General features: G+C 43.3%; 1 protein-coding gene across 1 annotated transcript in view; it reads right to left on the bottom strand.

The window, feature by feature from the left end:
* Window positions 1–12647: 12647 nt before the first annotated feature.
* LOC103593283 (zinc finger protein 426-like) overlaps window positions 12648–15687 on the bottom strand; it is a 23822-nt gene continuing 20782 nt past the window's right edge. Inside the window, 3 exon segments of the mRNA XM_008576240.1 lie at window positions 12648–12989; window positions 12991–14243; window positions 15090–15172. Of these exon segments, the coding sequence (XP_008574462.1) occupies window positions 12914–12989; window positions 12991–14243; window positions 15090–15172 (1412 nt within the window). The 3' untranslated portion in view covers window positions 12648–12913.

The raw sequence follows: 15687 nt of genomic DNA, 5'->3' as shown, positions 1-15687 counted from the left end.
GGTGTTGAGCAGATGGACCCCTCTCGCTTGGTGTTAACAGATTTTTGGGGTAAGGTCTCAGGTGCTTGTTTTACCAAGGATAAGTGATACCAAGGGGCCTTTCCTAGTACTTTTTCTGCCATGGGAGTGGTGAGAAGAACTGTATAAGGCCCTTCCCACCATGGTGAGAAGTGCTTTGGGATTGGGGTCTTAATATACACTTGCTGTACTGGGCTCAGTTTAAAGTCTGAGAGGGTGGTGGGGAAAGGATGAGGTGATAGAAGGTTGGTCTGTTCCTGAAGAAGATCCCTAATGAGTGAAAGAGTAGGGAGATACTGGCCTAAAGGCGATGAGCTGGAAGGGAGAGGTGTGAGAGTGAAGGGTCTACCATATATTAGTTCAAGGGGGCTGAGGCCTGTGGGCTTGCAGGTGGCAGCCCATAGGTGAGTGTGTGACTGGTGGGGAGGCCAAAACAAGGGAAGATTTCTGAGGTGAGAGCATGTGTTACTGCTGTAGCATCCTCTGAAGTGCAGGGAAAAGCCTCAAACCAACCTGAAAAGGTATCTACTAAGGTTAGAAGATAGCATGTCCTTTTGTGGGGAGACATGTGAGTAAAATCAACTTGCCAGTCCTGGACAGGATGGTATCTTCTGGATGGTGGGTGAGAAAGGACTGAACTTGGAGGCCACCTTGATTGGAGCAATGAGTACACAAAGGACAATTTTGAGTGATTTGTTTTAGTAACTTGGCAATGTGGGGAGAGTAATATAAGGGCTGAGGAAAACGTTGTAGGAATTCATAGCCTATATGAACTGAATTATGGAAATCTAAAAGGATTTTCTCAGCTTGTGCAGTAGGGAGGACATAGCAACCAGAGAGAGTATACCAGTTGTCCATTCACAGTGCTCCCAACTGTTGGAGGTGTTGTATTTCTTGGGGTGTTTATTGGGGTGAGGGCATACAGGCCATGAGAATGACCTGACCAGGAGAGGAAGAGTGGGGGCGTGGTGATTAAGAAGCCTGTTTTGTGGTTAGATCTGCCAGTTTGTTTCCCTGAGCTCTGGGCTCATTGGAGGTCTGGTGTCCTCTGCAGTGTATAACCCCAACCTCCTTTGGGAGTTGTGCAGCCTCAATAGCTTGTGTTAGATTTACTATGGCATAACCCACCTGGGGGGTGAGCATGGAGGTGGCACTCCCATCTATCAACCAAGTAATGGGATGCGGGAAAATGTGTGGAGAGGGATTGAGAAAGAGGTCTAAAGCCTCCATGCAATTGTGTTCTAAGGGTTGTGAGTGTTTTGGGATGAGAGTGGCTGGATTTTAAGGGAGGGCAAGGATTAAAAGAGAACTGGGAATTTTCCTTATGGCTGAGAAGTTCTTGACTGTTTGTTGTCCAAAAGTTAGTTTAGAGCTTTCTTGTGGTATAAGGGCAGCTGCTGCCAAGGCCCATAAACAGGGGGGCCCATTCTTGAGCTGTGGTGAGTAGTTGTTTAGAGAGGTATGTAACTGGGGAGAAAATATCTCCTGCCTTTTGTCCCCAAACCCCAACTGCCAATCCTTGGGTTTTCGTGATATATAGGATAAAAGGATGAGATAGGTTTGGGAGAGATAGAGCTGGGGCTGTGAGGACAGAAGCTTTTAATGGCTGGAAGGGAGAATGAATGGGTTTTGTAGGATCTAAAGGAATGGCAGGATCCCCTTTGGCTGCCCCATAAATTGATTTTGCTAGCACACCAAAGTTAGGAATCCATAGGTGAAGATACCCTGCAAGCCCCAAGAAAGAAAAGATTTCACCCTTTGTGGTAGGAGTAGGGAGTTCAGAAATTAGACTTTTGTGATCCGCCATCATTTCCCTGGTGTTGGGAAGAAATTTGGGCCTTGCTGGGGACACTCGACATCCCCTGGAGGCCAGCAGGAAAGTAAGGAGAGCAACAGTGTGGGCCTGTGAATCTGTAAGACCGGCCCAAAAGCACGAATCTTAACTTGATGGGAAGGCTCATCTCACAAAGACCAGGAGGCAGAGATCGATGCACAAGCAAGAGGTTTTTATTTCCAGCATGCTGGAGGTCGCCCCCTTTTCAGGACAGGAGCGGCCCCAAATTCACAATGCAAGCAGCTTTTATACAGTTTTTTTTTTTTTTTTTTTTGAACAGATATTGTGATAGGATCAACTGTAGGTTATCTGTGGCGCTTTTAGATTTACAGGTGGGCTTCAGCTGACGCCTTTTGGATTTACAGGTGGGTTTTAGCAGGCTGGCACCCCTTTAGTGCATTTCTCAATTGTTTACCTTCCCCGGGGCCTGGCTTTGAACCAGCTATTTCCTGGAACTGGTGGGGGCTATTAATGTTTAGTGTGCTCGGGCTCGGGCCTGACCTTTGTCACGGCCCCTGATAAGCTGCATTGCTTATGCATTGTTTAGTGTGCTCGGGCCTGACCCTTGTCACGGCCCCTGATAAGCTGCGTTGCTTATGCATTGTTACAAGACTGCATACATTAAGGTTATATTTTTCTACAATTCTACTACTTATATTCTATGCCCCCCCTACATTACAATTTATTTCCAAAAATCCTCATAGGAGGGGCTAAAAAGGAGGAGGTCATCCACATATTGTATTAAAGTGCTATGGGTTGAGGGAAGTTCAGATAAGTCTTGAGCTAAGGACCAGCTGGAAAGTGGGGGCTATCCTGAAACCCCCAAAGTAGTACTGCCCAAGTAAGTTGTTGGGAATGGTGCGTGTCAGTATTAGTCCTGTACTAAATGGGATGAGCCATTAGTCTTTATAACCAGAATGATGGGTTTATTAAAAGGCGAGTGGGTAAGCCGTGAGAGATGAGAAGACAGGAGTTTGTGTATGATGAGTTTTAAGCCTATTAGGTGTTTGTTAGTGATGGGATACTGTGGGACATCAGGGAAAAAGGAGGAGTACTGCAATTTAACAAGGATAGGGGAATGACGCATAGCAATGGAGGGAGAAGTGTCTCCTACTACAGGATTAACCTTGTCCGAGGGGGAGGGGAAGGTGGAAGCCTCAGGGGCCAGGTCTGGGTGCGGCCTGTAACAGGAGTATTGTAGCTGGAGTTAAAGTGTTTAGGGCAAGAGTAGCTTTGAATTTGGAAAGGATGTCCTGTCCCAGTAAGGGGGTTGGGCATTGAGGCATTATTAAGAATTAATGTGTGAATTGGGTGTGATGTAGGGTGCAGGAAAAGGTTTGAATGATCCATGGGCAGTATTCTGATCCCGTGACCCCTACTATTGTGATAGAGGACGGGGTTGTTGGTCCTGCATATTCAGGAATGGTAGAGTAAATAGCCCCTGTATCAATGACAAAATAGATTGGCTTACCTGCTATGAGGCAAGTTACCTTGGGCTCATGTATGGTGATCTCTGTAGGGGCCTCAAGCCCTGGACATCATCAGTCCTCCTCCTGGGAAAAAGCCAAGAAGCTCCAGTAGAGATGGCCATGAAGCCAAAGGTTATAGGTTGGGGACTGGGCCACTCCTTCTCTGGCGAGTGGCACAGTCAATCCCCCAGTGATCTCGCCATTTGTAGTGAGGACAGGGCCCCAGAGGGGTCCATGGATTGGGACTTGATCATGCCCAGTGGCCCAAGTGACCACATTTGAAGCAGTTTCCAGGTGGCTTGCTGCTAGAGGCAGCTGGCTTTGGAGTATGTGAGCCACGGACGGCATTAGCCAGGAGCTGGTATTTGGTCTGATCTCTTTTATAGTTTTTTGAATATTAGGGGCTGATTCAGTAATGAAATGAGAGTGTAAGAAGGCCCTGCCTGCAGGGGAGTTTGGGTCTATACATTGTATTCATGTAAAGTCTCAGAGAGGTGGGTTAGGAACTCGGGATTTTCGGTGGATCTTTGTGTGATTTCTCTAAGCTTGTCATAACTGGGTGACTTGTGAGTAGCCTTTTGGATGCCATGAAGTAGGTGTGTGATCATATTATCCCAGAGATCCCAATCTCTGTGGCTGGCCTGGTAGTCCCAATTTGGGTCTGTGCAAGGAACAACAACAGCACCCACAGGCTGCCTATTATTTTGAGCATGTACCTGAGCCACCATCCAGACCCACTCCCTGTACATGGACTTGGACAATTCCTTCCATCCCAGCCACTTCATAGAAGGGTTATAAAAAGCCGGCGCTGAGTCAAGGTTGTTACCTGACAAAGGGGGAAAAGGAAGGGGGGTTCAGTGGCTGAGGATGAGCCTCTCAAGAGCAGGTAGAGGGAAGAGAGGGAAATGTGGAGGGGCTGGTGAAGGATTCGGAGCATATGGAGGTAGTCAAGGCAGCCTGTACAGGTAGCAGAGTAGTCTGACAGATCAGAGGATTGATCTGAGTCTGGAAGGGGAGGTCAAGCATGCGCTAGGAGAATTTGAGACATAGGACAGTTTTGACAGAGAAGAATGCGCTCAGAGATAAGGGAAGGCCTGAAAATAAAGGAATCTCTTCGTCTTGCCACCTCAGTGAGTATCTAAATTGAGAGTGCCATCTTGTGGCCATTAATATCCATTGTAGTGAGGTGTTTGAGTTTTAGGAGACTGCCCAGAGGCATAGAGCATGGAGTACAATAGAAAACAAGACGTTTAGGTTTAGTGTCTCCCTGGAAGCCAAGAAATTAGCCAGGAGACAGCCCAAGGGTGTAGAGCATGGAGGTTTGGATTGTGAGGATCCCGTGTAGAGGGTGAGAACTGGTGCAGGCAGTCCTGGTAGAAGAATGCTGCCAAGGAGCGTCCTCCTTGGTGTGCATCTTCTTTTTGAGAAAAAAGGCACAAGAAGCTAATGAAGTGTCCCCCAGTAGCTGGGGGGCATGAGAAAAGCTCCCTCGGCCAGGCACCTAGGCTTCGTAGAGACCAGAGTCATAGAGAGTAGTCGGGGGAACTCGTAGAAGTAGGCAGGACAGACCCACTGACTCACCCTGAAATGAGGTTGGTGTTGGATGCATTGGTGTGAAACGGCAAAAGTAGAGAGTCCTGAGGCACCCAATTTCGGCAGGTCTGGCAAAGGCGGCCAGGAGCCCATCAACCCAACAGAGGGGGGATCGTCCACAACAGCGGTCAAAACTCTTCCCGGGTTTCAGCACCATAATGAAAGAAAATGAGCCAAGATGCCGGGTACCGTTCAAGCTTTATTAAAGGAAAAGAACCTGCCAGGCTGCGCTGAAAGTGGCAGGAGGCCACCCGGGGCTACCTTCAAAATGGAAGAAAGCAGGGGGCTGGCCCGTGGCTCACTCAGAATGTGGTGCTGATAACACCAAGGCCACAGGTTTGGATCCTATACAGGGATGGCCGGTTCACTCACTGGTTGAGCGTGATGCTGACAACACCAAGCCAAGTGTTAAGATCCCCTTACCAGTCAGCTTATATTGGTATGTTGTCACCAAGAACTGTGTGATATAATTCTGGGGTGGGGATTGAGTTAGGTCATGAAATGGAGAGTTCTGTGCATGCAGAAATGCCAAAAGTTTCATTTTCTCCAAAACCATCAGGCTTCTTGTAAAAGAGAATGGGGGAGGGGAGGGGAGGAGGTGGACGGCGCCATTTTGTATTTGGGCTTGTCTAAAGTGGCGCTGGTTATGTTGCACATTTATTAGCTACAAGGAATGATCTAGTCTTACCTACTGTGGCCAGGTTCTTGTAGTTCTCCAGCATCACATCTCTGTAGGTTTGTCAGTTGGGTTCAGAAAGAGCCACTACTCCCGGGTGAAGACCACAGCTACACCCTTGAAGGTCACCATGTCCTAAACCATGGCACACATACTGGTTTGAGCCAAGTAACATTTCCGCCAGTGTTCACTGGAGAATGAGGAAGTGAGACCAATGCCTATACAGGGTTCTGAGGGCTCCCACCGTCTACTCCAGGGGTCCGTAGTCCTAGGCACTCTTCTCTCACCACACTCACTGTTGCTCACCTTCAGTCATATGGCTTTAAAGGCACCTCTTACATGTGATCTTATCTCACCACAACTAGACTAGGAACTTTTCTGGTCTTATTCCCCTCTATTAAAGTACATTCCTGGGCCAGCCCGTGGCTCACTCGGGAGAGTGAGGTGCTGATAACACCAAGGCCACGGGTTCGGGTCCCATATAGGGATGGCCGGTTCGCTCACTGGTTGAGTGTGGTGCTGACAACACCAAGTCAAGGGTTAAGATCCCCTTACCGGTCATCTTTAAAAAAAAAAAGAAAGAAAGTACATTCCTGAGCACACTACATACACTTGATGGACACTGATAAGCGAATAAAGTCTCTTAAAAAAATAATACTTTCATCATCTTTATGATATGTCAGAGCAGTCTGTAAAATAAGGACCATGCAGCCAGCACCATGAGGGTCAAGATTAATTAGTAATTATTGAAATACTGGGATAATTTTCATGGTAATTCTTCACCAATATGAAAGGTTCCACTCCCTGGGGAAATTCAACTAGGGACCCAGTTCCTGAGTGATGCTTTATATGCTTTAAGAAGCTATAAAATCCTTTTTTTTTTTTTTTTTTTTTTTTTTTGCAGCTGTCCAGTAAAGGAATCCAAAATGGTGTACTCTATAACATGACTATTAGTAACATCAACTGCCATTTACTGAGGACTGCTATGCATTGGAAATTACAGTAGTAGTTTAATATACATATATACCCTTCACAGGAAATATCATTATCCCTATTCAATGCTGAGAAAACACAAGTGATTTTTTCAATATCTAGTTAGGAAGAGGTAAACCAGGACTAGAATGTGATTAAGTTTGTCCCTAGTCTAATCTTCTATACTTGTTGTTACTCCCAACATGATCACCATATAAGGACCCTGGAAATTGATATGTGGCTTTTAAGGCTTCCAGTTTCAAGTACAGATCAGAGCAAGTTCAGGCTGCACTTCGACCTTCTCAAGCACTTGGTCCAAATGGTCCAGCAGACCCAATGATACTCAAAGTATCCATGGTATATGCTGTTGGGAGCTTCTGGCAAGCACCAAGAGGAGACTCACAGCACAGCCCTCTCCTACTTTGGAGTAAATCTATGCCCTCTTCTGCAGGTAACTGTTTTGCTTTTGAGAAACAGGCTGTGGCTTGCCATCAGTACATGGTAGAGAATGAACTAGTCTAGGACATGAAGTGACTAAGACAGAGCTGAGTTAATTCAAGACCTTATGGCCCAAAAAGCATAAAGTACTCACTATCGGCCCTTATCAAACAAAGCTTGTCAATCTCTCCTCTGGACCCAATTACAAGTTTATAAAAAATATCATGAGATGGAAGAATATTTAAACACATCATGAAATATCATCAAGAAATATCTGGGCCGGCCTGTGGCTCACATGGGAGAGTGTGGTGCTGACAACACCAAGTCAAGGGTTAAGATCCCCTTACCTGTCATTTTTAAAAAAAGAAAGAAAGAAAGAAATATCTGAACCTGTAACTTTCAAAAAGGATGTATGACTTTTCAAGTCAATGTAATAGATACAATAGTGACTGCTCTAAATGAAACAATGCTAAAAGACATAAACAAGTGGAATTTATAAACCTTGAATATATCTTAGATCCAAAAACACCCAACAGCATATGTTAGAACGGTGTGGAGAACTCTAATTACAGAGGGTAGACATTAGATGATTATTTTTAATTTTATTAGGTGAAATACTAGTATTTTGTTTTTAGCAGAACAGTGTCTTTAGGGGATGCATTACCAAGTAAAGGTCAAGTATCACGTATGTGATTTATGCTCAACTGACAAATAATGGTTCACCATAAAATACATTTATTTATCTGAAGACATAGCAAACATGCATGATGCTAAAAATAAGTAAACCCAGCACAAGGGATATTCCTTGTAAGGATGCCCGAATTTTCGATACGTTTAGATTTTTTGAAAGGAAAATATGGGGGGGGGGGGATGCACTTACTCCAAACAAGCTGTTAATAATGAATTTTATTATTCTAGTACCCGTGTAATAAAGCCTCCGTCCTTTCTTCCTGGAGGCCTGTTTTGAAGCTCTGTGGGGACAGGAACGTCAGATGAAGAGAACAGCTGAGCATTTTTTTCTTTAGTAGAAAGACTTGTAGTCTACATATGTTTATATTTATATACAGAAATATACACACCTTAGACGTCTAAGAATCTATCTTATCTTTCTACCTGAATGTAACGTGTCAAAAATAAATAAAAGACATCAAAGCCAGAGTCAAATGCTTAGATGAAACATTCGTTTGCATACAAATAGAGGAAGCCTCTTGACCCAAAACGCAGGAATCGCCAGGTCCATCATTGGGACTGGGGGGGCCGCCGCCGCACGGCCGGAGTCAACGTGCCTCGAAAGCCGAAAATGCTTTCCTTCCGTGAAGCGATACAAAAAGGTTACTTTGGAGGCTTTTGCAGAGGAAAGCACAGAGAATGAAGACACCCCGCGGGCGCACCATTACCACTGCCGACCCGGCTCCTGGCTGGGACGACGGCCCGAGCGGCGTGTCGGCCCCGGCAGCGCCGGGAAGACCCGCATCCCGGGCAGATGCGAGCGGAGCAGGCCAGACCTCTCTGCGGAGGCCCCTCGGCGCCGGAGCCACACGTATTTTTTGAGGCCCGTCACCTCTGGGAGCCTCAAGCACACACAAGTCACCTACGACCGTGTGTGCCCCATCACGAAAACCGAGAAATGAACCTTCTGCGCGCGCAGCCCGCGCCGGAAAAGGTGGCGGCGGCCCGCTGACGTCACTTCCGCTTTCAACCAGGCGCCGACCAGCCTCGGGCCTCAGCGGCATTTGACGCGGTCCAGCAGGGAAATTCTGGTCTCCTCCTTGGTGGGCGTGGGTTGGCGCTGGGGTCGGATCTGCGAGCAGGCTGGAGGCAGAAACAGGCCCAGAGCAGAAGCTGGAGTCTAGAGCCAGGCCTCGGGGCGGCGCTTTGGACGGAGTTGGAGGTGGACCGAGGCCCCCGTGGCTGGAACGACGAGGCTGGGGTAGGGATAACCTTAGAGGATGCTCATCAAAGCTTCTCTCCTTGCCTCCCCCCACGTTCCTAGAGCCTTGCAGCTATTCGTTCATGGTCCGTCTCTCCCATTCGGTCAGTCTCTCTGTAGTAGTTGATTCTTTCGTATTTTCAATGTGTTATTTTCTATAAATCTTGATATTTCTTCCTTATCAAATACGTGCTTCTATTGTTATTTTCCTGATCTTACCATATGGGCCAGGACCACCTATATATACTACGTTGTAAAATAACCATTGATACCTGGCATTCCCCTCAGGTTTATTCAAAAATGTAACTAATTCCAACAAAAACAAGTTTTTTTATGGAGTTAGGCAAATTGATATTAAAGTTCACATGGAAGAACTAACATCTGATAATAACCAAGAAAAACACTGAAAAGTAGAGGCAATGATGACCTGCAGATATTAAAACATATTATAAAGCTTTTGTATTTAAAAGTGTGCTGCTGGCATATGAACAGAAAACAGACAAATGGAATATCTACAAATAGACCCAAGAACGTATGGAAACATATTTCATAAGTGTCTTTGTGGTTTTTACTTTCATTTCCCTAATGTTTAGCAATGTTGAACGTCTTTTCATATACTTATTGGCGCATCTGTTTATCTTCTTTGGTGAAGTTCTCAAGTCCTTTTTCAGTATTTGATTTTTTTTTTTTTTTTTTTTTGGCAGGTGGCCACTATGGGGATCTGAACCCTAGCCCTTGGTGTTATCAGCACCATGCTCTCCCAAGTGACTGCCAGCCAGCCTTTTTTTTTGAGAGAAAGTCTTAAATGTTCTCACCACACACTCAAACAAAGACAACCATGTGAGGCAGCAGATGGGTAAATTAACTTGATCATGGTAATAATTTCAGTATATACATATATCAAATAATCATGTTGCACACCTTAAGTATATATAATTTTTATTTGTCAGTGATCTCAATAAAGCTAGGGGTGGAGTTGGGAGAAATGGAGCTGATATCCACATGCGAAAAATGAAGTTGGACCCTTACCTCCTACCATATATAAAATTTAATTCAAGATGGATCAAAAACCTAATTGTTAAGAGCTAAAAAGCTATAAAACTCTTAGAAGAAAACATAGCAAATAAAGCTTTATGATGTTGGAATTGGAAATGATTTCTTGATTATGATATCAAACACACCGGCAAAAAAAGGAAAATAGATGAATTTGACCTCATCAATATTACAAGTTTTGTGCATCAAAAAACAACAAAACAATAACAAAAGAGTGAAAAGACAACTCATAGAATGGGAGACAATATTTGCAAATCATACCTGACTTGGGATTTATATCCAGAATTTATAAAGAACTCCTAAAACAAGAATAACAACTGGGCTGGCCAGTTAGCTCACTAGAGATCTCCTCTCTCAGCAAATTTTAAGCCTACAATACAGTATTATTAACTAAAATCACCATGCTGCACATTAAATACCCAGAACTTATTCATCAGAATCACACCATACTGGAGCAGAACCCACCTTGGGAACTAGTACCAGGATAAGAAAACTTGTAATTAAAGAATTGTTGGGAAAAAAAAAGTTGTTGAAAGCTAGGTGTGGACAAGTCTGAGAATTAAAAACTCCAGTCATGAGGGGTTCCCCCATGCTTTTGTGAGTTTTATCTCCAGGAGCTCGACCAGAGTCTCACAGTAAATATCAGAGAAAAATCCTCTCATGCTTTCAGCAGGGGAAGCAGAAAAGGAATCGTTTTAAAACAAACCAGAGGGCTCTGTTCTTAACAAGGTCTTCCCTCAGGGAAACTAGTTAACCAGAGCTCAGTCTGCTGGGTTTTTATCAGAGCCTCAATGACCTAAGGAAAGCAAAATATCCAACACCAGCCAGTTCTAGCCACCATGACCCAACTAATGGGGGAGAAAAGAAACTGAAGCTCACAGTCCAGAAGCATAGACTCACTAAAAGACTGAAATCAAACCACTGGACAACAGAATGCTACCTCTCTCTCCACACCTTACCACCATATCACTATAGGCCTATTTACAGCAGTTCCTCTTGTCCAGTTATCAAGGAAAAATTATAACACATACTAAAAGGTAAAAGTCAGTTTGAAGACACAGAGCAAGCACCAGAACCAGATATGGCAAAGATGTTGAAATACTCAGACTAGGAATTTAAATAAATTAAGATGCTAAGGGGTCTAATGAATAAAGTAGACAGCATCCAAGAACAACAGATGGGCAGTGTTAGCAGAGAGATGCAAACTTTTTTTTTCCCCCCTGTGGCTGGCCAGAATGGGGATCTGAACCCTTGACCTAGGGAAATGGAAATTCTGAGAAAGTAGCAAAAAGAAATGCTAAAATTAAAAAGCAGTGTAACAGAAATGAAAAACGCCTTTGGTGGACTTTACTAGACTGCAAACAACTGAGTAAAGAATTTCTGGGCTGGCTGGTTAACTCACTTGGTTAGAGCATGGTGCTGATAACACCATAGTCAAGGGTTCAGATCCCTGCACCAGCCAGCTACCAAAAGAAGAAAAGAAACCTCCACAAATGAAATGCAAAGAGAACTAAGACTGAGAAAAACAGAAGAGAATATGTAAGAACTTCAGGACACCTACAAAAGTTGTAACTTATGCATAATGGGAATACAAAAAAAGAAATAGAAGAAATATTTGAAACAATAACTGAGAATCTGTCAAAACTAACCTCAGAGAACACCAAGCAGAATACATAACACAAAAAACTACACCTATCATATCATTTTAAACTACAGAATATCAAGATTTTAAAAAGCTGAAAAACAGGAAAAATGCATTTCATATATAAAAACAAGGATAAGAATTACATCCAACTTTGAGTATAGGAGAAGCAGTAAGTGAAGATAAAATTTTCTATTCTAATTCTTAATTGTTCTAAAAGATATACTTCTTCAATATAGCTATGATGTATTCAACTACATGTGCTGATTGTATGTGTGCATACGGGCATAAATATATGTGAAATGAATACAAAAATGATGAAAGGGATGGGAAAAAGGTTTTAGAATTGTTTTAATTGTACTGTCATGAAACAGTACATATGAAATGTGTACACACAATATGTGAGATTTCATGTGAACATTAAGGCATACGAAATATCTAAAAGTTATACCACATTCCTTATCTTCCCAGGGCTTTTGCAGTAATCTTAGATGTGTAAAAAAAATACTGTCATGAAACAGTACATATGAAATGTGTACACACAATATGTGAGATTTCATGTGAACACTAAGGCATACGAAATATCTAAAAGTTATACCACATTCCTTATCTTCCCAGGGCTTTTGCAGTAATCTTAGATGTGTAAAAAAAACTTCTATAGAAAGGTTTCCTACATGCCTTACAAGTAGAAGACTTCTCTCTAGTCATACTTTTTACACCTTTTATAAGGCGTAAAAAATTAATGTACGCTCTTCCACAATCCTACCAGGCTTTCAGTCTGTGCTAAATACCCACATGGTATATAAGGTCACATTCCTTACTTTCATAGTAAACGAAACTTTCTGCATTTTCCTTTACTTTTTTTCCCCTTTATTTTCACAGGGTCTATTACCATGTGGATATGAATATTGAGATCTGATGAACAGGCTTTTTTACATGACTTACATTCATAGGATTTCTCTTCTGTGTGATTTCTTACATATTTTAGAGCTGTCAGAACAAAATACCATGGACTGGGTGGCTTAAACAATGGAAATTTATTTGCTCACAGTTCTGGAGGTTGGAAGTCCAAAGTGCTGGCAGGGTTGGTTTCCTCTGGAGACCTGAACACAAACACCTGTTCTAGTCCTCCGTCGTTGGCTTGCAGATGTCCATTCTAAACGACTTCACATGGTCTTAAGTGTGTGTCTCTTAAGTGTGTGGACTCCAGCAATATTGGATTAGGGCTCTACACTAACAGACTCATTTTAACTAAATAATTTTCATAGGGTTTCTCTCCAGTGTGAGTTCATTCACGTCTTCCAAGAAAACTGCCAGAAATGAGGGCTTTCCCATATTGCTTACAGAGATAGGGTTTCTCACTAGTGAGTTCTCTCATGTCTTCGAAGTGAACGGGGATGACTGTAGGCTTTGCCACATTGCTGACATTTATAGGGTTTCTCTTCAGCATGAGTTCTTTCATGAATTCTAAAGGAACTGGAACATATGAATGCTTTACCACACTCCTTACACTCATAGGGTTTCTCTCCAGTGTGAGTTCTTTCATGTATTTGAAATGAACTGGAATGACTGAAGGCTTTCCCACATTGTTTACACTCATAGGGTTTTTCTCCAGTGTGGATTCGCATGTGAATTTTAAGGTGGTTGGAATAGTTAAAAGCCTTCCCACATTCCTTACATGTGTATGGTTTTTGGACACTATGAGTTCGCATGTGATTATTAAGACGTGAGGGATACCCAAATACTTTTCCACATACCTTACAGTCGCAGGCCTTCTCTTCAGTGTGAGTTCTCAAATGTCCACTAAGATTTGAAGAAATAGCAAAAGCTTTCCCACACTTGAGACATACAAAAGGCTTCTCTCCAGTGTGAGTTCGTATATGTTGAATAAGGCGGGAGGATGTAAGGAAGGCTTTCCCACATTCCTTACATTCGTAGGGCCTGTCTCCACTGTGAGATCGTACATGTATAGCAAGGCCTGAGTACTGAGTAAAGGATTTTCCACATTCCTTACATATATAGGGTCTCTCTCCAGTGTGAGTTCGTCCATGTATCTGAAATGAATTGGAATAATTGAAGGCTTTCCCACATTCCTTACATTCATAGGGTTTCTCCCCAGTATGGGTTCGCATATGAATACTGAGGTATGCAGGGTATCTATAGCCTTTTCCACATTCCTTACATTTGTAGGGTTTTTTTGCATTGAGCGTTTCTATAAGCACGGCAAGACTTGTGGAGCGAATAAAACCTCTCCCATATTTGTCACATTCATAGAGTTTTTCTCCAGTGTGAGTCCTCATATGTGCCTGAAGGTGTGAATGGTTAATAAAGGATTTCCCACAGTCACTGCATTCAAAGAGTTTCTCTTGTGTGCTAGTTCTCTGGTACACAATATTTGGTGTCAGGCTGAAAATATTTCCATTCTGATTAAACTCAGAAAGTTCCTCTCCAGTAGAGATTTTATTGTGCAGAATAAGAAAGTCTTTTCCATACTGATTACAGTCATAAGTGTTCCCTGTATTTTGAGTTCTCAAGTGTGTCTTAAGGCATGAGTGTTCACTGCAGACTTCTCCACAATGCTCACAGTCACAGAGTTCTCCTCCATTGTGGCTTCCTGCCTGTTGATGAAGGAATGAATGATAATTAAAGAATTTTTTCAAACACATTAGGAGAGTCCACCCATCTGAAGACAGAAACATTATGATGATAATGACAATTATGATTTTTGCCATCTTCATTACATGCATACAGTTCCTGCCCTGTTGATTTCTTTATTTTCTCTTTTTGTTTTTGGATTTTGTTGTTGATTTCTTTTTTTTTTTTTTCCTTTTTGTCTTTTTTCGTGACCGGTAACGGGATCACAACCCTCAGTGTCGCACCCATACCGCGACCAGCAATGGGATCGCAACCCTCGGTGTTGCACCCGCACCGCACTCAACCAGTGAGCGGACTGGTCTCTATATGGGATCCAAACCCTCGGCGGGAGCGCCGCACTCTACCGAGTGTGCCACCGGGCCAGCCCTTGTTGTTGATTTAAGTGGCATGATTGAATACTTATTTCAGAATGTGGTCCATCTACTCTAATCTTTAATAAGATTTCTGGGGCTGGCCAGTTAGCTCAATTTGTTAGAGTGTGGTGTTGTAACATCAAGGTCAAAGGTTCGGATCCCCGCACTGACCAGCCCCCCCCCCCCCAAAAAAAAAAAGTTCCATGAAATTGTTTTAAACACTCAATGTCTAGTTGTATGTGTGGGAATGTGTATTTGTGGGAACTCTGAAGCAACAAGTTTAACTGGAGGTGTTTGGGGCATCCCCAAACTCATCATATTCATAGTATCTCTCCAAAGACATCGTTCCCTCTTGCATGCATGCTATTTCTCTCAAATATGTTTTATTTTTGCTGATTTGCTCTAATGGAATTTCCAATTTTCTCTGAGGAGGAAAGTATCCCTTGTTAAACTTACCTTTTGTATCCCATTGGATGTTTGACCCCTGAAAAATTTCTGCTGAAGTGCTGACCATTTGGCTTCAAGTTGCATTTCCCATCCTAAAAGAAAAAAGAAAAACAAATATAAGAGTTTGGACAAACAATAAGGACTAAAAGAGTTAAAAACAATAAGGTTCGGGGCCACCCCATGGCTCACTTGGGACAGTGTGGTGCTGATAACACCAAGGCCACGGGTTCGGATCCCTATGTAGGGATGGCCCATTAGCTCACTTTGGAGAGCGTGGTGCTGACAACACCAAGTCAAGGATTAAAATCTCCTTACCAGTCATCTTTATAAAAAGAAAACAAACAAAAAAAATAACACTCCTTTGTATTTGTTTTCAATTTAAACACACAAAGAAAAAGCAGAAAGAGATTTGAGGGTTTTCTTTTTTTTTTTCCTTTTTGTCTTTTTTTGTGTCCGGCAACGGATCGCGACCCTCAGTGTCGCGCCCGTACCGGACCGGGACCGGCAACGGGATCGCAACCCTCGGTGCTGCGCCCACACCTCGCTCAGCCAGTGAGTGGGAACCGGTCTGTATGTGGGATCCGAACCCTCGGCGGGAGCACCGCCA

Source organism: Galeopterus variegatus, unplaced genomic scaffold (genome assembly GCF_000696425.1).
Source record: "Galeopterus variegatus unplaced genomic scaffold, G_variegatus-3.0.2 Scaffold1313, whole genome shotgun sequence".
Classification (NCBI taxonomy): Eukaryota; Metazoa; Chordata; class Mammalia; order Dermoptera; family Cynocephalidae; genus Galeopterus; species Galeopterus variegatus.
This window is presented reverse-complemented; position numbering and strand designations above follow the sequence as displayed.